This window comes from Dromaius novaehollandiae, chromosome W (assembly GCF_036370855.1).
Source record: "Dromaius novaehollandiae isolate bDroNov1 chromosome W, bDroNov1.hap1, whole genome shotgun sequence".
NCBI classification, from domain to species: Eukaryota; Metazoa; Chordata; class Aves; order Casuariiformes; family Dromaiidae; genus Dromaius; species Dromaius novaehollandiae.
Genome location: NC_088130.1, coordinates 66,945,434 through 66,968,659, shown reverse-complemented (window position 1 = coordinate 66,968,659; position 23,226 = coordinate 66,945,434). Strand labels below are relative to the sequence as shown.

General features: G+C 42.0%; 1 protein-coding gene across 3 annotated transcripts in view; it reads right to left on the bottom strand.

Annotated features, from left to right (window-relative positions):
- ARK2N (arkadia (RNF111) N-terminal like PKA signaling regulator 2N) overlaps window positions 1-20,323 on the bottom strand; it is a 46,056-nt gene extending 25,733 nt beyond the window's left edge. For all 3 annotated transcript variants that reach the window (XM_064500751.1, XM_064500753.1, XM_064500752.1), the window contains exons 1-2: window positions 20,195-20,323; window positions 5,187-6,003 (exon numbers count right to left, since the gene is read on the bottom strand). In XM_064500751.1, the coding sequence (XP_064356821.1) occupies window positions 5,187-5,910 (724 nt within the window). In that variant the 5' untranslated portion in view covers window positions 5,911-6,003; window positions 20,195-20,323. The remainder of the gene's footprint in view (window positions 1-5,186; window positions 6,004-20,194) is intronic.
- Between the last annotated feature and the right edge of the window lie 2,903 nt (window positions 20,324-23,226).

Genomic DNA, 23,226 nt, shown 5'->3' with positions numbered 1-23,226 from the left:
TGTTGTCCTAATACATGACCATTACTTAAGATAATTTCAAAACAAGAAAAGCATCACATTAAACTACACAAAGCAGCTATATAACCTGACAATTTAATGCATAAACATGAAATTCATGGGATCCCCTAGTTTAAGAATAATAGAAAATATCTTAAGAGTGAGAGAAATCATTGCACATCCTAAGCAAATATTTACTAATAAAAGCATAAGGCACTAATTCTTTATTGGGACTTTACTGTATATATGAAATTACAATATTATTTAAACAATACATTCTTTAAAGGAGTTATTTAAATGAGGTATACATAAGTTCTTCGGTAACACCTAAACAAAGCGTAGGATTATTCTTTTTATTTCCAAGTGGTGCCTAGCGAGCAATGCTACGCTGGAGGGCCGAAGACCTACTACAAACCCTACTTTTTAAGGCTTCTCTCTCATCTGTTACCTATCAGACAGGCTGAAAATTCAGCATTCAGGTCTTCTGCTCAGAAATAAATTACTTTATAGCAACTAACTTCAATCCTGTTGACTGCATTTTAGCTATCCTGTTGACTGCATTTTAGCTAAAACAACCCAAACCACCCCTCGGGTTGAACATCCATTACGATTCTATTTATGCTCCCTCAATCAGGGATCTCCTCCCAAGCTCAGAGAGCTGAGTGGGAGTCGTTCTGACAAACACTTCTGTAAACTGAGGAGACTATATATTGAAATATATATTACCCTGCAATACCATTTTTAAAAAAGGGCATCGTATCTACACATCAGATATCTACACTAGTAGCAGCAAGTCAATCCATTTCAAACACCTCCTTTGCAGCTCCGATTCAAACGTTACAGGGTATTAGTTCGTAACATGCTTCAGTCAATCTTTTCTTTAGTGGCAGACTTCAGTGTTATGGAATTAAGTCTTAAAATGCATTTGGACAATATTAAAACGCTAACATTTATCATATTGGTCCCTTTGCTATCTGTAAACTTACAGCTCTAGTTTTAGAAGTTAAGTAGTTAACGAGCACAGAGGTACAATAATGATAGTATCTTAACTTTGGGACAGTATCTCTTGCAGAGTAACACCTATAAAAATCCCCCACGTTATCTCTTTATGGCATCTATTAAGTACTATCTAAATAATGACTAAATCCAAAATTACTTAGTCTAGGAAAACCAACACTGCAACAGTTTAAGAAAATACACTGCACCTTCATTCTAACTAGGAGCGGTGGGCTCCTCCATGTTGTTATGCTATCCTACATTTTTAAAATGAGTATCTTACTACAAATTACTCCTGACAGATTTTTCCCCATTCTTGGATAACTCAATCCGAGTTACTTTAATGAAACTCATCCCTTGTAAGATGCTTCTATCGAGGTCTATGCTCACAGCATCCACTTTGTGTATCATGCCCTCTCTCTGGATTCTTGCAAATTAAAAATTCTTTTCTTTTTTCCTTCTTTAAGCAAATGAGCCATAACACCTTTTTCAACGTAAAACTTCAAACTTTTTATCAGACTTCTGAAAGCCTAAAACATGAATTAAGCTTATTTCAGTTCCGATCTCTTTTTTCAGTTGTAGAAAGTACAGTGGTGGTGAAATGACATGTTTTTCATGTTGTATTTGAATTTTTTAAAATCCCTTCTGTCCACCAAAGAGTTTACATAGAACTAAATACTGGTGTCCAGACTTGTTTTCATGCAAATTTTATTCAGAGTTAATCTACATGGTCAAATTTGAAACCATTTAAAGGAAAAGCTTTTAACAACAACAGTTCTAGCAAAATCTATTTCAAGAATCAGTGAAGATCATCCTCTTTTGCCAAAAGTGGATGCTATCTGGTATTTGTTAAGGAGTAGGAAAATCCTAAATGCCAACAGAGAGGCTCAATTTTCAAAATGTAAGAGATTATTCCTAATTTTCAATAATTCAAAAATCATGGCATTTACTGAACTAAAGAGCCCAAGCTTGTGATTGCTCAGGTCAGTGAAATGATTCTCAGTAGTGTCCATGAAGTTCATGTCAAACCCGTATTTTCACATAAAAAATGATAGCATGTCATATATTCAGAATACCATATTACATTGTGCTTAGTTCCTACTGATCTCGCAATATGAGTATTGAAGTATCACCAATAAGATCTCATCACAACTCTTTAGTCATTGCCACGAAAAATAAGCCTGGTGGTATTTTAATGTGCATTATTACATTTGAGAACAGCAGGGAGAACTGACACTATTGCACAGCTGCTTGGTTTACAATTTGCGTGCACGTGCAATGAAGCGAAGCTAGCAGCACTACTGATGTTCATGGCACCATTTTGCCTTTCACTGAACATTTTCCTTACTTTACTAGTCAATCCAAACATATTTCTGAACCAGTCACATGGATGGTTTGAAACAATAACTACACTCTTGAAATGGAAGAGGCTTAGTGCCATGACATTTGCATTCTCAAATGAGTCACTTCAATTTTCAGACTACACACAGGTAGCAAACGGTCTTCTGTAACACTGTGTTTTGATAGAAGCTAAGAGTCAGAATATTTGTACTGTCTTTGTATATCATGATGGCCACAATATGCTGATGCTAAAAGTTTTAGAGCATCTCTGTTGGCAAAGCTATTTTCAGACAAGACACATCTGAAAAATCAGTGCCAATAGTAAGCTACGTTGAGACTGTAACTAACATTACTGCTAAAGCGTCCAACTATGATTAGACTAAGGGGAACATAGACTACCTGTATTACTCTTCTGCATCAACATGCACGGATTTTCAGAAGTAAATGCAAGTGTTTTTTCATGCTTATGTTATTCTGACAGATGCACTGCAGTTTCTTGATACTGAAGCTCAAATACTAAGTTAAATCTGAAGTTTACTCTCATCTTCTGATTGTATTCAGAGGATACCTGGAGCCTGAATTTCAGATAACGCTTTTGGCTACCCTGTATTAGATTCTGACTAGTTGTTCGTTTCCTAAATCTTGGGGATTGCACAGTGTAATGCTAAGTGTTCTATAATGGCTTTCTACTCAAAAAAAATTATTTAACTTAAGCAGTTTGCCAGTTCCAAGAAGAGGGATCACAGATGGCATGTGAATCTGTCCATTAGTCACTGGCAACAGGGAGCTAGGAATCCTAGTCAGGCTCATAGCTCCACTGCACCTAGTGCGATCACGAAGTTTCATTAACCCACAAATAGCACAGGATGCATTTTTGGTCAACCTTGTCCTTATCTCTACAGAGAATATTTTTCTCTTGTACTCAGAGATTGTTTCCCACAAGCCAGACTAAGTTCTTATTTAAAGGAAAACTGCAATCTGACAGATACACATTGCACCTAATACCAAAAGGACAGTTCAAAAGTTTTTGTCGCAAATGTAATTTTGTATCAGACAGATGATATGAGCTATGAAGTAAGAAATACAGGTCACTGTTCCCCAAGATGGTTTTTGCACTCCCACATCTTGCGCCCCATGTAGAAGTAGGCCTTGGTGTAATAATCACCAAATCAACAGGTTCTTCCATCTGTTACAGTGGGACCTTTTCACTGAAAGCCTCTCATGGTAACACCTAGGGCTCAAGGACCAAAGAGCCTAAAGATGCAGAAAAGTACGCTAGAGTAAGTTCAGAACTATCGAGGCAATGGAAGCCAGAAACCGAGGCAGATCTGAAAATACCATGTGATACATTTCTGGGTCACAAGGCACTAAAAAGCTGTTTCTCAAGGGGAAGGGATTGAGAGAACTGCCCCAAACTCAGTGAAAGAAAGTTTTCTTCAACAGGCTTTAACTCAGGCCTTAATTGCCCAACAAGTGTAAATGTAGTCAATAACAAGGCACTTACCTATGAAAGTTAGAAACTAGACTAACTATTAAGTTGGTAAAAATAACTTTAGAATTGCTATTAAAATTTTACTACACAATAATTATAGGAGGAATATGCCTTTCCCAGACTTTCCAATAATAAACATTAACTTCCTTTGTGAAACCTGCTTCCTAGCAATACGTGGGAAAAATGCCAGTTCTCATGGTGACATCCAGAATCACTCACCGTAATGAAGTCAGTTAAAACAGTGACAATTATTTGTAAAATCTGATGTATATTAGAATTTTAATTCAGCTGGCAAACATTGGTTTAGTAAGTTCAGACTAATTATTGCAGTTTTCCTTTAAATTTTCTTGCCCTATGAAGCTGATATTTATCTCCAAAAATCTTCTAGCACAAAATGGAAAAAGGCATGTCACCCAGTAAAAATTGGCAAGCCAAAAGGTTTATTTTTATGTGATTTTATTTTTGATTGCCATATGAAGATTACCATATGATGACGGTGCTATGGTAAAATATACTGCAAGAGTAAGTCACACAAAATCCTGTCCACAGCATTTGGGCTAATTAAATAACACAGACTCAGCAGACAAGAAACTTGAAGAATTCATCTTTCTTTTGCTAATGAAATCATGAGAAGGCCCCTATAATTTGCTGCTCTCATCTTTCAACAAGAACATGCCAGAAAATTAAAACTATAGAAATTATAGATCCCTATGACACAGAAAATGGTAATACCTTTGTCTAGAATGTTAAAAATTTAGGATTGGAAATAGCTTGGGCACCTGCGTAAATAAATTCATATTTATGTCCTAAAATAGGTGACCAGCTGCAATCTGCAAGAATGCAAATTACAATAAGGCTAAGTAGATTTGTCATGCACTGAAACATAGAGCTGAAAGCACAGCACAAGTGCAATAGTGAACAGGGCCTTACTGTAACACAGGCAAGAAATATGCCATGTTGTGTCAAACGCAGCTGCAGAGCTGTGGTCTTAATATATTATAGCAAAGCTGGCCACTTATCTTAAGAACGTATTTATTAGATTATCACCATCTAATGGGATTTGACAGCACTGATAGGCGTTCATATAGGCTTACAAAGGAAAAAATCTGAAAATTCCAAACTTCAAAGGTAGTCTTTCCTCCAATCTATCACTTCTATGTTTTGTTGGCGTGCAAAAGTGCACTGAAACCTCAGAACAGATTTTAAAATTTGCCATGTCTTGTTAATATACTGCAGTCTTCAAATTTACACAGAGCTGCAGTTCTCCTGGTTTTTCTCAAGGGTCACTCATCTAATTTAGCATGACAGCTGAGAAACGATGTCAGATGCGTTACAGTTCAGTTTAAAAAACATCCTCTACCTGGTATCTCTGCAGTGATTGTCTTGCTGCTCCCTGAAACCTCTTCATCATCATCTGATGAACTCGTGCTCGAGTCACACGTCAGGTCACTATCACTGGTACTGCTGTCCTGCAGCAGGTTGTACTTCTTGCGAGCAGCTGCCTCCCGTTTCTGCCTTAGCAGCCGGATTCTTTCTTTGTGCTTTTGGCTTCGATGACCTTTTACCTTGGTAACTCGGCCATTCTGCTTATCACTAGACTGTCGGTTTTTCTTGGCAGCCATTGTTGAAGTTTCACTTTCGGACCTGGATCGCCTGGATTTCCTCCCGACTGCAGCCCCAGACACCCCAGAAGGGTCTCCCTCCACAGCAGCTTCAGCTTGACAGGGCTCATTCTCTTCTGTGGAAGACAATGTATCTGAGTCAGCCAAATGCCCGCTGGAAGAAGGGGAAAGCATGCAATGATTAGAAGAGTCACTCTCATAAACTCGACCACCCGTTGGCTTATCGCTTTCTGTAGACGCCAGCTGAGACTCTGAGGAGTCTCGCCTCAGTTCCATCAGTAAGCAAGGCATGGAGGAGAGCACTGCAGAGTCTGCTACAGCGGGCACGTTATCTTTCTGAGTTTGTGTCTCCAGTTCTATAGGTCCATCTTCATCAGGAGCCGTCTCTTGCTTTTCAGAAGTCTTTGGTGGAACTTCTGAATCAACGAGTTCTTCTGCTTTTCCCACCGCCTCCATCTTCATTGCAGAATGCCGAGCTCCTGCAGGGCTCAGAGCATGGAGCACGTCGTCTGGAACACCGGGTGAACTAGATATGGATTTCAGCAACACAGCAACCTGCACAAGAACAGAACAGTAAGAATAATTGACACAAATAAATCACTCCTAGTCCTCACAATATTACCTGATCCATCAACTGAAACTATTGTTTTCAATCACAGACAGTACTGTTCAGCATAATTTTGGTTCTCTTCATTTATTTCTTCCAAGTGAACCCATCCTGTTACACTATTCTTCCTTCTAGGTACCCACGAAAGATAGTGCTGTGATTGCACAAAATGCAGTTCATCCCAATAAAATGATCACAACAGACCAAAAAATAGAAAAATTTCTTAAGTCTTACACTTTTTAAAATTTAAATCAATATCTCACAAGCAACATATGATGAATTTTTATTTATACAGAACTTTAAATTTATTTTACGGAGAATTTTAGTCCTCCTGAACAATGCCAGACTGAAAGTCCCCAGACTTGGGAGTCATCTACCTGGACAGACCAGAATACAATTCAGTTTCCAGATCCATGAGAAAGGTACTTTCAGCTGGACAGGACCTCAAACTTGCAATGTTTTTAAGGCACTTTACGAACTTACAGTATCAATATGACATAGAAGAAATCCAGTCATTCGGAGTTGAAACAGAGCAGCTGTTGAACATTACAGAGCAACACCACAAACAACCTTCCCAGTGGAATTGCTCTTGCAGTTGAGCATGGCAGATTGCACGTAGCAAAAGACATTTATAAATAAGTGCTATGAAATGACACCAAACCATCAGGAACACAGGCTTTCCTGCATCTACACACAATGCCTTTACAAACGTTAGCTCTGCTTTAACACCAGTTTACTCTCAACAGAGAATGAGCATGTGAGTCACATGTTAAAAAAAAAAAATATCAGCACCATCAAATACATCATTCAGGTGCTCTCTGAAAGTTTCTCATACAGGTACTAGTTGTATGAGAACCTACATACTGACCTGGTTCCTCTCTCAAAATCTGTCAGGAAAACAGCATCAAATAGCACGGGTTTCCAGCAAGAAACAGTATCCACCCACACCAGTATCCTACATTTTACTTCAAGTTATAATTTAATAAATTGCATCGCTTCAGTGCAAATATTAGGAACAAGCTATCTACCTGACTGATAATTTGCCATTAACAACCAAAAATGTACCCAACTCCCTTTAGGGAAAATTTTTAGAGATACAGTATTCATCATTTTAATCTTCATTTTTCATGCTCTGCCTTCCACCAAAATTTTAATTTGGAATTCAACCCAGAATAAAGTTAAGGAAAATCTTTCAATTACCACATCCACTTACAGACAAACTGTATGGAACTAATTGTTTATGGGTTTAAAAGTGTAGTAAACGGCAAATTGATGACACTTAAAAAGCAATGTAAAATTTTAGTCTGCTTTTTTTTAAAAAAGCACATTTCTACAGACAAGGACAATTAATACTGGAATAGCCTGAGAGAGCATGGATGGTTCAGAGACACTTCTCTGCATCCTGAAAAATCCTTCTTCAGTTTCCTGATCTATTGCAAGCTTTGTGTCAGGACGTGCTGCTTTTTTACCCCATCTGCAGCACAGAATAAGGCTACTTCCCTGCTTCAGAAAGGCGCTGCGAGCAAACCAAGCTCTCTCAGCCTCTCCTCACATATCACAGTGCTCTGCCAATGCCTTTCACATATGCAGCAGCCCAAAACGGAACACCGCACTCCAGATGCAGTCTCACGAGAGCCAGATAGAGGGGACGAATTGCTTCCCTCACCCTGCTGACAATGCTGTTGCTAGCACAGCTCAGTATGCAGCTGGCCACCGTTGCTGCAAGTGCTGCTGACCCCGTTCAGCCTCTCCCCAGGACCCCCTGGCCCTTTTCTGCGGAGCTGCTTTCTCTGCAGTCAGCCCCAGCCTGTCCTGCTGCACAGGGTTACCCACGCCAGATGCAGGACTTGGCACTTGCCTAGATGAACTTCAGGAGGTTTCTGTCAGCCCATTTCTCCAGCCTGCTGAAGTCCCTCTGATTTACAGCCCTGCCCTCCAGCACATCAGCCGCTCCCCCAAACCTGGCACGGTCCACAAACTTGCTGGGAGCGCACCCCATCCTGTTGTCCAGGTTGACATCAACCAGCACCTCCAGGTGCTCTTCTGGTCCCACAGACCCGAGTACGTCCTGTCTCCTCTGGTGTGTGTACTGCTTCGCTCCCTCTGCTAGGAGGCTCAGGGACCTGCGAGGTCTGAGGGCAGACCTCACCCGTGATAACCAATGCAAAAAGGGGACCAAGTACCTCAGGCTCTTCCCTGCTCTTGGACAGTAGGTCCCCGTCTCACTGAAGAGCAGGCTCACATTTTTCTCAATCCAAGCCAATTCGCAGTCCAACAGCACATCTGCTTATATCAACAGCAAAGGCAGACATCATCTTTGCTATATATAAGCATAGGAGTCTGAGGCGTACACATCTGTACTACTTTAGGGAATTTGTGTCTTCCTCCCCTCACACAGGGATAAGTGAATGATATTTTTAGTGAGAAGAAGGCACAGACACTGGTCAGCAATGATGCATATTCCTGTGCATGTGGAGAAAATACTCGTTCTGATGAGGCCTGTACTCTCCAGATCTCCTGAACTGGCACATTAAAGCAACAACAAAACAAATCTAGTATTAGTAAATATATAAAAAGGAACCTTTATATTTATTTTGGGGAAAAATGTCTGTCATGACTCAAACAGATTTTGCTGTAGGGAAGAATGTAGATAATCTTGGGAAAAAAGAGTCTATGCCAAGGAAAGCCAGGTCTCAAAGAAAAAGAACATACTGCTTCATTCTGCTTGAGAAATGTATTAACCAGAGAGAGGAAGAGACACAGTACTGAAATGCTCCCATCCCTCCTTGCCATTCACTTTTCTGGTAATAGTACTAAAAAAGGTAATCTCAGGGTAATCTTAAGGGAACGACCAGTTTCTTATGAGAACAACATAGCATGGAAAGATAATCTGTGATGCTTACAGACACAAGTGGATACTTAATTAGGTGCTGCTCAGAAATGTCATTCTCCTTTTTCTGATGCACAGATATTGCACTGAGGATTTTAAAAAAAAAGCATTTCTATAAAAACTGCAGTACTAGATTCTTCCGGTAGAAATGATTTTATTTTCCAATCATGCATAGAAAATAACAGTATGTAGAAGAAATATCTAACTGTACTTTTTCATAGGAAATGTTTTCAAAGACTGAAATCATGGACTCATTTCTAAAGGCATAAAATATTAATTTGTGCATTATGAAAACTGCACATTTGCAAATAAATCCAGAAGGATTCCAAAGGCGACATTGGCAGAGGCAGCTGAGCTAGTCTAAAGCTTGCTGCCACAGAGAGGGACAGTCTCCCTCTTTTACTGCCTACTCATGACTGTGCAGTCGTATTCCCCCCTGCGCACCAAAACTGGCTCACCCCTTCTTGGTTAGGCTCAACTCACTAAGCCAGCAGAAAACAAACCCAGAATGCAAGTGAAATTTTTTGCCAGAGCTCGCAAAGAGGATAGGCATGGGAGGGCAAAGACCAGGCCATCTCTTTACATAAAAAGGAATTTGGTGACAAACTACCTGATGGGTAGAACTCATGGGTCCTCACTAAAGTCACAAGAGGGTAGTGGATGTTTCTTTCACAGCTTTGCTGCAAGAAGAGATTTTTGAAGATACAAACAGATTAAAAAGCAAAAACTTGAATTTGAACAGAGCAGTATGAGCAGCTTCCTGAAGAACAACTGTTGTGGGATTTTTTGCTATTAAGTCATTTGTCCTACTGCACAAAGAAGTGTCAAATACAGCACGTGTGCTCTTTACCAATAGCTGGCCTCATATACATGCTCCTTAAAGTAAATATTCTTCTAATTGTAAATCCTGGCATTTCAGAAGGAAATGAATTTTCACCCATGATGAACAAATAAGGTCTGAAACCCTAAGGACGATATCCTAACCTTAATTGTATATTATCATCTTACATGTTATGGAACTGATTCACTATAAGGAATGCTTAGCTTAAATGAAGTGTAAGCTAGTCCTTTTTCTCACCAGCTGTGGACATGGGAGATTCTTAGTTAAGAAGTACTAACAGTTTTCTGTAGCAGTTTGCCCTAAAGAGTAACTTTAGTTTATGACAGATACATTTCCTGTTATTCAAATCCATCAGGCTACTTTTCCCCTGTTTATGACCACATAACTTTCTTGTGCCTGTTCTAGCAATTGTTTAACTGGAAAGAATAATCAAGCAAAACACTCCAAATACTTGTAGCTGTCTTTTAATACCATTTTAGCACTGAGAATCAGAAAAAAAAAAAAGGAAAAAAAATTGCAGTGAACAACCTTCTAGAGGATATTCTACTTCATAGCTCGTGTCATAAAAGTTGATGTTCTAATCTAATCCTAAATATATATATAATTTATACAGCATTATACATTTATACAGCATGCTAAAGAGCACAGTGGCTCATACCTATACAAACAATTATTTCCATCACCAGTGGATTATATCATCTCACATTTAGCCAGTGTAGCTGGAGTTGGATGGAAGAAAAAAAAACAGAAAGAGAGAGGTAACAACAACTTAGGTCAATTAAATTACATAAAATAGTTGTCTTTTTTAAAAGAAGCGTAAAGAGACAGATAAAGAACAGCAAGAGCTTTGAATCATAGATATCACAGACTATGCAATGATAAAGAGAAAGGGAAGCACAGTAGCAGTGCATGACCTGTGTACTGAAGAACTGACCACACCATTGAAGTTCACCAGAGTACAAGAAGGGAAAATTGTGGCAATCACCAAAATAAAGTTCACCCCGACGGAAAATCAGGCGACTCTGAAGATGTGATGTGCTAATAGCTCCAGACATTTCTGAACCTTCATCCAGAACCTCTGTAGGTGGTCCCTCATGTTTGTCATACCTTTTATTTGCTTGAAATGCCTCTCTCTCCTTTAAGAGAGAATGCACTTTTTCTAATTCAAACTCACCTGTGATATTCTAGTACTGGCAACACATACAGATAGGTCCAAGAACAAAGTATCTAAGCAACCAGCTCTCTATCAGAAATGCGAAAGTTTCAATGCTTTCTGCACTTCCCAACTTGTCTTTTGTACTTTCTTTCAAATCTCCTTTCCAATGGTACAGTAGATTTTTAGAAAATACCCTTTATTTTCTTATAAAAGCGTAACACATACCTAAGCACTTAAAACAACAGAAGTGTAACCAGGACTCAATTTAACTCAAGACAGTTGACTCAAATTTATGTGGATGTGTATGTGCGATGCTCTAGAGCAGATTTTTCATAACACTAAGCCACCCCCACACGGATACTGTGTAATTTATCTAGCGTTCCTTTGAAAATGCTGCCCTGGAGCTGACTCACTAGCACACAATTCTACCTAAGGCACATTTCTGGGAGTGGAGTTGGCTCTTTATCAGATGATTCATAAATCAGGCCTGGTAGCAATCCTAAAAAAAATAGGACCTTTTCCCAATCAACATGGTAAAAGAATCAAGGTGTGAAAGAAGAGAAGAAAGGATAAAAGTAATGCTCTGTTTCAACTGGCTCTGCTGCTCCTATTGAGCATTCAACAGGCTGTGTATACAAATTATCCAAGACCAAATAAAAAGTACAACTGGACAAATTAAAACAAAGGTTTGTGAAGCGTTGTTTGCAACCTCCAAGAACAACATTTTTCATCAATAAGAAACAAGAATTTACATTTAAATACATGTTTTCATGTTGTAATGCTTAGTGCACATAAACATTCATATTCTGCGTCTTTCAAATAAAATAGTCAGAACTACGAACTATGGGTTAGATTACAAGTCTGCACACAGGCTTGCAGAAACAGTCACCAGCTGTGCTGGAATCCCACAGAATCACAGTCCTTGTAAAAATAAATTCATTAGCATATAGAAAAAGGAATAGAGTTGGTGGTATTTACCCTTCTAAAATCTAATTTCTCTCTCACACAGGCCCTTTCCTCAAGTGGGCAATAATTTAAAGTCTAAAGCACTCTCCTCCTCCTAAATTAGAGAGAGGCAGCTTTTTATAACTATCTGTCCCTAAAAAAATTAACAGACCCACTGTTAGGTCTTCACCGTCCTTTCAACAAAACTAGTGGTAGAAATCAACACTGGGAAAGCCAGAAGTTTAATTTCTTTTTCTCTCTGCCATGTGTTAGTTTGCACAGATCATCTGGACCTGCACACAGATTTATCATCTTTTTCTAAGATTTTGACTTTAACAACAAAAAAAAGTAAAAAAAGATAGAAAATTACGATTCAAAAGAAAGTACTCTGTGCTTCCTCCTTTAGTTTATGCCATTCTATATAAACAGAGCTTTCCTTCTGAAGAAATGCTGGTCTACTATTCTACCATTGTCAACAAAATAAAGCTCACGGAAAAGCTCGATTTTAAACTGTTTGGGAATACCAGTAACACAAGCTAATCCTGCTCTTCAGAGGGAATGTTTGCTATTACGAACATTTATCTGTAATATCCTGAAAGTAATCACAGATTGCAATGTCTGCCAATAGGTCCAAACTGCAGATCATTGCAACAGCAGCGTAGCTTTGATAGGAAAAACATGTGCTATCTCCTGCAAAATCAAAGCCGGTCCAGCACGGACAGGCACAGATGACTACTCCGTACCCTGCTATTTCTGCTATTTCTCAAAGCAGCTTTGTCAAGCCCTCCCTAACGCTCCTGTTCCCTTTTCGGTAACAGTACTGGCTACCTAACTGAACCTGCATCTGCCGTTTGCAGCTCCTTTTGTAGCTAATGCATGGGACAAAGGGAGTCCTCAGCATCTCACAGTCTCTCAAAGTTACCTGAGGACAAGTGTCACTGAACTGGCAGTGGTATGGACTGATGACATCCATTTGTCTCCAACAAAGATGATCTAACACAGAGATACCATATGTGAGGCCACACAGTTTGTATTTAAGTATTTTACGACCAGCCCTATTTATGGATCTTTACCTCATGCTACTATACAGAAAACAATAGATATACCTGCAGGTATTTTAAAGCTTCACATATTTTAATTCAACATGAGTACTGTATCTTTGTCTAAAGTCAGTACCATCCTGTCACACAGGGAAGTAACATCTATTTTACGGCCTGGTCAACTGAAGAAGAGAAATCAGTTGACACGTCCAGATTCTACAGAAAGTCTGGAAAGGTTCTGTAATCTAAACCCAGACCTCTAGGCATTTTCTCATCCACAAGCTATTAGTCTTGGTCATTTGTTATTTTAATTATGTCAGCAGTGTAAAATTTAATGAATCCGCAGTAGGTATAGCACTTACGAATAAACATCAGTAAACTAAAAGTGAATTCATTTGCATTCAGTCAAATTATGAAAATTCCAGTGGCAGTAAGAAACTAACTGCTGTTGGGCTGTTCTTGATACCAAGTTCTCAATCATTTAAAAACCAGTCATAAGATCTGCCAATTGACTTCAGAGTACACCACACTGCTAACAATTTATACTGTAGCCGCTACATGTTCAAAGTGCTCCTGACGATGGAAGCATTCATATTGGTCTGCCATGGCCTAAGGACTCAGTAAGCAACAAGGATAACTCCGCTGAATATAACCCATTACCTTCTCACTGACAAAGTACACCTACGGTACTGAATCGTACTCAAGACCACAGCTAACTCCTAATCTAGGCAGCTAACCTTTTAGTCTGTACCTTCAGCCTATAATACATGGCTCCTCGTTGAGTCTCCGTAAGCAGCTAATACAACCAAAAATATGAAATTCTTGTAGGACATGTCAGGTGTAGATAGATGTCTGTGGGCACAAGAATTAGTGAGGCTGTGGCGTGACCTGTTACGGAAGTAGAAGGAAGCATGATAAGGAAAAAATATAATGCAGGAGAGGGTTCATTTGTAATAATTTTTTGGCACATGAAAAAATTAGTATGATGCACACTACTTTAGGCATTTCAAAACCAGAACTGACAGGGTCAAAAGCCAGTTACATGTGCATTATGAATAATGCTGCTAACACGATGTTTACCATCAGATGCTTCCCACAGTATTTACAGGTAAAGAAGTCTGACCTCCACTTTGAGAGGACAACAGACAGACAAGGAAACACACGTTTCTCTTCCTCAACATACACAGGATTTTGCATATATTTGACTACAGCAATTAAATAAGAGCATACGTAAGAAAATAACAAGTTATCAGCTATAAAAAGAGCAAAATAAAACTAGAAGGTAGCCATGCTGATGAAAAAACCTTAGGCACCCTCAAATAAAAACACTATCTACCCCATAATGATTTGCTGCATTATTATTCTTTATTAGGGAAAAAAGGATCAGCTGTCAGAGCTTCCTGAAGAATAAAACTACTAGTTAGCAATAGAAGACATGTAGACAATACATACAGCCTCCTCAGCAAAAGCAGAGATGGGAGGTGAAAGCATCAAGTCTGGAGTATTTGTTCAACCCCATTCTGCTCATTGAACATGGTCTTACTATTCCACACCACTTTGCTGTAGTTTGATGAGTACCTTACATACAGCAAAATTCACTACAGACATTAAACAGCAGGAAGAACAGTTTGACCTTGTACAACACACACACACTCAAGTGTCTGTCATAAAACCAGCTTTCTAAAAATTGATGTAAATGAGGCCTATAGCCTCTTAAGCCCTTAAAAATTGGCTACTTGTGACAAGATACTCACTAAATTTCCCCAGCATAGTTCTGCAATATTTAACTTTTAAAAAAAAACAAAACAAAAAAAACCCCCAAAAAACAGTGAGCTGATAAAGGCTGCAAATGCATGGCCTGAGATCCAAAGCCTGTGAATAGCCTTTAAGATGATTCATTAATTGGAATCATGGAAGACAAAACTTCATCTTACAGGCTTTTTAAAACAAAGGAATGCTTCTTCTAACTCCTCACATATTCTGCCTAGTGCTGATTAAAAGGTATTACTAGTTCTAGAGGGACTACAACTATTGACAACTCAGGCTGTCTTAATCAGTAGCTCAGCTCATAGGCACTGCTACACACAAGTCCAGTCTTCCCCAAAATGACAACTTCATCTCCAAAAGTCATTTTACTGAATACAGTGAGGCCTCAAGATATTGGTATTTGCATTCGACTTACTTCATTAGGAGAAAGAGCCTAACAAAACCTTATCTTACACTGTAATCCCAACAACAGTAGCAAGTACATGGAATTAGTAGACAGTTTCCCAACCCACCCTTTATCACTCAACTTTTCCCTAAAATTTTGCTTTTGCCAAGGTACTTACAGCGCTCTCTAGAGCAACAGCTGGCATTCTCAGAGAGCAAGAAGAGGGAGAGCAGACTCGAGAGACAGGCAATTAACACTGATTACAAAGTCACAGTACAACAGAGTAGTTCTGTCTTGACCTTAACCTGACTATCATATGCTGCTTCTTTTTCCAGAAGAAAGTTTTACAGCATTACTGGATCATACAGGGGCAATCCTAAACTGGTATCATGGAAATGTATCAGTCCCAATGAAAAACAAATTGCTGAAATGGTAGAAACTACATCATCTCGCAGACAATTGGTATTATAAAGTCTGGCTTGCTGTTATTCCCAGCTCTGCTACTGTGAGTGAGTCACTTCGTCTCTACCATTTCAGACGCATGGAAATGAAGTCTGCCTTCTCTAAAACAATGCTGAAAGACTAATGACCGAGCACTGTGAAATAAGACATTACAGCAGAAATGTAGTAATAACAACATTATCCAACCATGGACAGGCTCTGCCTGCCCACTTTCAGGGAATTTTAAAGTGTCAAAGCAGAACAAAGTTCTACTGGACACTGGAGAAGTTTCACTATAAATCCAAAGCTATGACCCAAGTATACTGAAATCAGTATGCTAGCTTGAAACTGTCTCAAATACCTCCAGTTAATTAAGTGACCGCTTGTTTTGCTTATGATGAAAAAAAAACTGTCAGACTGAGTCCCAGCAGCTTTCAAGCATTCCTCTTGGAGACTGAATATCACGAGCTGCAATATGGCCAAAGCCTGTGTACTGTTCTGCCACTTAAGTTATCGAACATTCAAGAGACGGACGACCTGGTCAAACTGATATAAAACCCTAAACGCCCTCTTAAATAGAAAGGGTATGATGTTGGATCACCCTGGATCTAAAGCCAGCTCACCACATGACCATGGGCATGTTACTCGACCTCCCTGTGCATTCAGTAATGCATCTGCAATTGTGTAATGGCAACACCTCAGTGACAGGGCTGCATCTCATTTTCGTGTCTGAATGAGTAATCATTATGTACCTGAACTGTAGAAACAAAGTCACATCCACGAAGAAATCACTATACCACACAGCCTCTATTAATACTAACCAGACAAGTAAAGAGGTAACACTACCGAGTTTGGCTCCTGAACAGGAAACCACAAATTTAAATTTTAACCCTCAGCCATAACACCAAATAAGTGGCAGAGGGTATCAGTCACACCAGTCTACGTCAGAGATGTACTGTTATGATGAAACAACTGCAGAGGTTAATACTTACACTATACCCACATTTTCATTTACAAAAATCTCTTTATTCGTGTTTTCCTTTTGCCCAGGATTGTACATTTGTAAGAGTTACTTTCTACATCTCAACTCACAGACTCCCAATTGTATTATGCCTGAAAAATTGGAACAAAGATGCGACAGAATGACAACACAAATTACAATGAAAATAAGACTTAAAGTTCCATGCAATGATTTTTGTTGCAGCTGATTCCAGTGCCATAACAGTTCAGCTGCTTTCAAGTTGGATTGCTAAAGCTAAAGGCAAGAGTGATGGTTCCCTGCCTAACTTGGATTCTGAAAAACTGAGACAAAAATGGTAAGTTAATTTATTTCCTTGCACATAAGCCTTAGGTTGTCCTTGAGTTGCAACCATGCAGCAACATGCAGCGAACAACACAACTTTATCCCAGAACTCTTTCCCAATACTGAGCCTGTCCATTTCTCCTACTTCTCCTTGTTCATCTTCAGCTCCCATTGCTCCTGATCATGTTCAAGGCAGCAAAGATCTTCAAGCTTTAGTACTTTTTAAAAAAAAAAAAAAAAAAAAGAAAAAGATCTTGTTTCAAGGTGTGGGTTATACGCTTTCAATTATGGTATTTAAATCTTTCACTTTGATCTAGTAAATGTGTTATTAAATCAGTTTCTCAGTTTCTGTCAATGTTTACAGCTTTAAGTCATTTAGTCAACTGCAGACGAAAACATACAAGCTGAGAATGACCACAGATCTAACCCTGTCAAGTACTATCAAAATACTAACACTGAAAGGTTATAGAAAATGAAATACAGGTCGCTTGAACCAATTACAACTTACTTATTTGCAAAGCTTTCATTTTTTCAAAGTTTTTAACTGCAATATTTTAGCCAGAGGGGTTCTGCATGCTAATACAGTCGGCAGCCACTTTAACAGTGTGCTACATAGGGACTACCATCTAAGTAACAGCTGTTTATGTGAGCCATTGATATACAGGTGGGTCATATATGGCACGTGCATCTTTGTTGAGCAGGGAGTCAACATGATAATATATAACAGATAGAGAAGAGTGAACAAAATCACTTAAGGCTTTAAAGGCAAGGCAAAGAAGCTTGTACTTTAATGGTAAATAAACAGCAAGGAGATAGGGATCAGGACAACCACGACAGTAATTTTTTGTTGTTCTGATCAAGTTACACCAACTTTATCTCCCTAATGCTTAGTGTTCAAAGCCCCTCATGATTCTCTATATTTGCTCTTTGTTCATCCAGTCTTATCTTACCTCATCTCATTAATCCTCACCTCCTCCACACTGTCAGCTGCCATTGTGATTTGCCCATTTGTCAAGTGCACACAAACATCCTTCCTACCTCCTTTTTATCAGCTGGAGCAGTGCTTGTTTTGTACGTGCTGTGACCACTGCCTGTCTGCTGTTCTTAACTGCCTTGCTGCTGGCTTCACATTACTTCCCCTTTTCCCTCCCTCCACTTGTTCGATGCATCCACTCCATCCCAACTTGGTTGCGGAAGGTAATTTCTACCAAGCAGGCAGGCTTCGTACGCTTATCAAGCGCGAGCATAGGTGGCCAGGCTGTACTGCAATACACATCCCACGCTTGAACGTGCAAGACCACAATCCTTTCCTCTTCCTGATTTCTCACAAATTTCTCATCCGACCGCTTCTGCGATGCCTATACACTAGCCAACCAGTAATTAGTTTGAAGAGCAAACAGAAATAGTTGACACATTATAATTAAAAATGCAACTATTGAAAAATGAGTCAGAACTGTTATCCTCACACTTTAAGGAATACCAGCTGCCTATACTCACGTACCACCTTCCACCATCCTCCCCATCCCTCCTCTTAATCATCTAGACACAGAACCAGCATTACTGGTATGCCAGAATCACAGAAAGCAACAGCTTACCAGCCTTTAATGGCATATAACCATATTCTCTGGAGTTTTTTTTTCTTTTTGCCAGTACTTGACCTCTCTAACTCACTAACTGTGTGAAGAACTCAGAAAACGATACTCAAAACTGACTGCCATTTGAATAGCCGAGTTCACTATCACTCACTGCTTTTGCATCACACATTCATATGTGACCTGAATTCAGTGCGGCGGGGGAAGGAAAGTGTTTGGGACCACCAAACACACCCCAAATAATTTACTGTTCTACTTAAAGTTTGTCACAAACCTAAAACTCATTCTGCAAGGCAACGTTTCCCTTGTCCGGGGCAACAGGGGAAGCTGTACCGTTCTGCCTGCCTTTTAGCACTCGTATCACAGAAACAGCAATTACGGCTGTTAATTAGGCCAGGAGAACCACAAGATGAATGCCTCAAAAGAAGAGCACGCTACATCCAGTTTCCACCTATTTTGAGTACATGGTACATCACTGAGGTCAAACATTAAGTTTTTAAATAGATTTCTTCAACATAAGATACCTTAAAACAAATATTTTACATTTAAAGTTTGTTTAGTGTTCTAAGGGGGGGACCTGTTACACTGTTTGCATTTAAAATTAAAATAGAAACACGCTAGCTCTTGCCTGTAAGCGAAGCTACTATTTAGCCTTATGATGTTTGACAAGTACAAGACAAATGTGAATACAAAGTATTTTAAGCGACTGAAGGGAAAGTTTACATTTTTAGAGAGACACCTAAGAGTTCAAAGATTTATTACTGCCTGATTTTAAAATGTAGAATTAGATGTCAGTTAAAAACAAAACCAAAAAAAAAACAAAAAAAACCCTAAACCCAAGATATACACTTCATATCATAGCATCTCCATAAAGTTCTCACAGCCTCTGAAATGCAGTTAGGTACTTGGTGCTAGTTTTCAGTACTTAACTAGCCATAGCCAAGACCTCGTATAACTAAGTTACTGCACTTACCAATTCACAGTGGGATGCACAAACTTTAGCACAAGCAGTTTAGTTTCACCGTTAAGGAACGGAGACGCGCGCACAACTAGATACGCGGAGCTGGAAGCTCTCCCTGCCAGCTACAGAAATGACCCTACGAAAGACAGGGAGCCTTTGGAAAAGCGGCCTGACAATCCTCGCGCAAACGACGCTGCGGTACTGAAACTGCGGAAAGGTTCAAGCATCACAAATTTGCTCAGAGCAGCAGGTTTTCTCCTGAAGAAAGAGCACGGCGGCAGGGTTACATTGCGTGTTCCCCTGGGGCTGCCGCGCCGCTCGGGGCCACATCTGCGGCGCACGGGGGGACGCGGGCCGGGCAGCGAGCGGCGGCGCCAACTTCTCCGTGACCCACCTACGCCCGCGCCGCTCGGGTAAACAAAAGGGGGAGGCGGCCGGCGAGGCCGCACGCTTTGCTCCCCGGAGCCTCGTTTCGCTTTCTCCGAACGCCTGAAACGGCCGCGGAACCCCAGGGAGGCGACGGCAGTCGCTCCCCAGAGCCGGGGCCGGGTAGGGCAGCGGAGCGGCGGCGCTGCCCGAGCAACGCGCGCCCGCCCGCGGCGACCGGGGCTGCGCGGCCGCGACCCGCCTCCGCCTCCGCCTGCGCCGCCGCGGCGGGAAGCGCCGGCGCGGGGCGAAGCGGCACCGCCGGGCAGCGAGGCCGCGCCCGCCCGCGCAGCGCCGCCGCGGCCCGCCCGCAGCGCGGGCGGCGGGGCCGGGCCCGCCTCCCTCCCGCCTAACGGTGCCGCGGCCCCGGCGCCGGCCCCGGCGCCGCTCACCTGGACGACGCGGGCCCCTCCTGGCCTCCCCCTCGCGGGGGAGCAGCTGGGGCATGGGCGGCCGGGAGGAGCCGCGTCTCGCTGCTGCCGCCGCCGCCGCCGCTCCGCGCCCCCGACGCCAGAGAAAATGTCACCGGAGGCCGCGGGGCTCCGCTGCCCGGCGTCACTTCCGCCGAGCCGCCGCCGCCGAGCAGCCGCGCGCCGGCCAGAGCGGCCGCCGCACGCCGCGCCCTGCAGCGACCCCACGCGGGCGCCCGCGCGCGCACGGACACCTCCAGGCACACGCCCACGCCCGCCCCCCCGTGCAGCCACACACACAGGTGCGCACTGCTGTGTCACACACACACACACACACGCACGCACGTGCACACCCACGTGACACCATGCGCACAGCCCTGTGCGATGTCCGACTGTGCGGCACGCAGTCCTGGTGTACATCCCTGTGCGACACACATGCACACCCCCTCACACACACACGCGTACACATATGCACGCCCTCATACGCACCCCCTCACACACACCCCACCACACCCTCACAGACACACTCTCACACACACACAAAAACACACCCCCACCCCCCACAAACACCCTCACACACACCCCCTCACACCCACACACAAACACCCTCACACACATCCCCCCACACACCCCCCACACGCACTCCCTCACCCACACCTCACACCCACACACCCCTACACAAACACCCTCACACCCTCCCCCACACCCCTCCTCACACACACACCCCCCCACACACCCCCTTACACACACACCCCCACCCCACGCGTGCAACACCCCCATCGGCACTGCCCAGGCCCGACCTGCTCTAGGCCAGGGCCCCGTCAACTCCCGAAACCTGGCGGGCGACTTCCAGGAAAACAACCCCGAACCCGAGCTCGAGGGCAGGGACGGGCCCGGCTCCCGGCCTGGGGAGCGGAGCCCCTACGCGCCCCGAAAACGCGGCGGCAGCGAGCGTCCCGCAACGGAGGGGAAGGAGCCCGGAGAGCCGCGGCGGGGGGGACCAGCGGCCTCCCTGGGGAAGCGGTGGAGGCTTCATGGTCTGAGACTCTGAACGCCAGATGAGGAGGAACGCCAGGGAAACGACCCTGAATTTTGGGGGAGACGGGCCTGAAGGATTAGGAGGGGAAGAGGAAAGCCGGTCCGTGCCAGAGTAAAAGCTGCTTCTTGCGGGACGTGCGTGCAACCACCGCCGCTTCGCAGGGAAAATGTACGGCCCCAGCACACACCCGTCCCCCAGCCAAAAACCCCCCCAGGGAAGACAGAGAGACCAACCTTTACTTGCTGCTGTTTTATTCCAGCCACCGTTGGCTAATTAAACAGCTGCGCTGCTTAATTAGCATTAAAGGAGCATTTAGCATGGGGCTAGAGGAAGCACTTGTTAGATTAGCGTGTGGTTTTGGAGCTTTCATTATTATTATTTCTTTTCTCACCAGAGATTTTGTGGTTCAGGAAGGACAGTGCAACGCAGGCAGATGGAGGCAGCGCTGTATCCTACCACGTAGGTGGTACCCAGCTGGGAGAGACGACTGCGCCAAGGAACTGCAAGTCTTACTTCAAACAGATACTCACTGGCAAAGCCGCAGCTTACTCGCTGCCGAGTTTTGCAGAAGAAATATTTCTGAATCGGAGGAGCAGAAATCCTCCCGGCCAGCTCTGGTGCGGAGCTGCTTAATGAAGTTAGCGTGTAAGAAAACACGAAATGTTTCTAAAGCCACTTTAAGTTATTAATGGCAACTGCGGGCTCAGATACAAAGCTGGAGGATTTCCTGCAAGGTACAAAGCCGAGCAGGCCAGAATTACCATTGTTTCTTCAGTTTTCCGCAGTAATTTAAAAACTCAATGAATAGTTCAGAAATACAAAATCCTTCCCAGACCTATAAGGACCAAAGTCATATTTCTGTTCAGTACTAGATGTAATTACAAAAATCCTAAGTACTTTTACACAAATATTGCCATATGAAATACATATTTGTTTAAAATTTCCCCAAATGGAAGAATATTTGGAGTGTTTTACTGAAGATATTAACAAATGGAATCAAATGTTTTAAAATATGAAATGACTGTAATGTATTTTAAATTTACTTAATGGCAATGATTCCGGATTATTATTCTGTATCTGCTAAAGTAAGAATTGATGCAAATGAAAAAACTGTCAACACTTTCAGTCAAAGGAAGCTTGAAAACAATTGCAGTGGAATGTTTGGAACAAAGAGAAAATTTCTATAACATGGACTAGCTAAAACATAGCTAAAACGTGCAGCCAAAACACTTTCCACTCACATTGTTTGAGTCAATGAATTCTGAGTAGTCAAATAAGTATATATTTCAACTCAATAGCCTTAATTTTGCCCCATATATATTTCTCTAGCATTTTAATTGATGTTATTCTTGTTTTAGCATCCAAAAGTTTTCTTTTAAATAAATCCATATCACGTAGTTTATTTGACAGTAAATTCTATTTTTTTTTCTAAAGCAATTAAGTTAAATGTTAGGCTGATAAGAAAAGTATATCACGTCGTGGTAAAACTGATACATTTATGCAAGTTTTCACTTGAGGTTGACCAACATGTTTACACATCTAAGTGTTAAATTTTAATTAATTACTTTTTGGGGGGGGTGGAATTTGGATCCTCCTATTTTCTAGGTGGAGGAGCTGGATGCGCTGCAATAAAGTGTGTGTGTGCTTTATGCTTTGTAAGCAAAGCGGGGCAGTCTGCAGCTCGGTCTGACCTCAGCTGCAGTCCCGCCGTGACCTGTTACGGCTGTTTAACCTCCCGCAGAGCCAAGAGCTGCCCCGAAGTTGCGGGAGCCCCTGATTTAGTCCGAACTTGGGCTGAAGGAGGAAGGGAAATCCTCTCCAAGCATTTGGGTCGCTCTGAGTTGAGTGGTTATTTCTGAATATACAACGGGCAAGCGGTCCAGCTGGCAGCCCCATCCGCACGCGGCAGCTCCTCGCGGCTCGCTGTGACCCCTGTGGAAATGCAGAGCAGATGCCAGGGTGGAGGGTGAAGCCC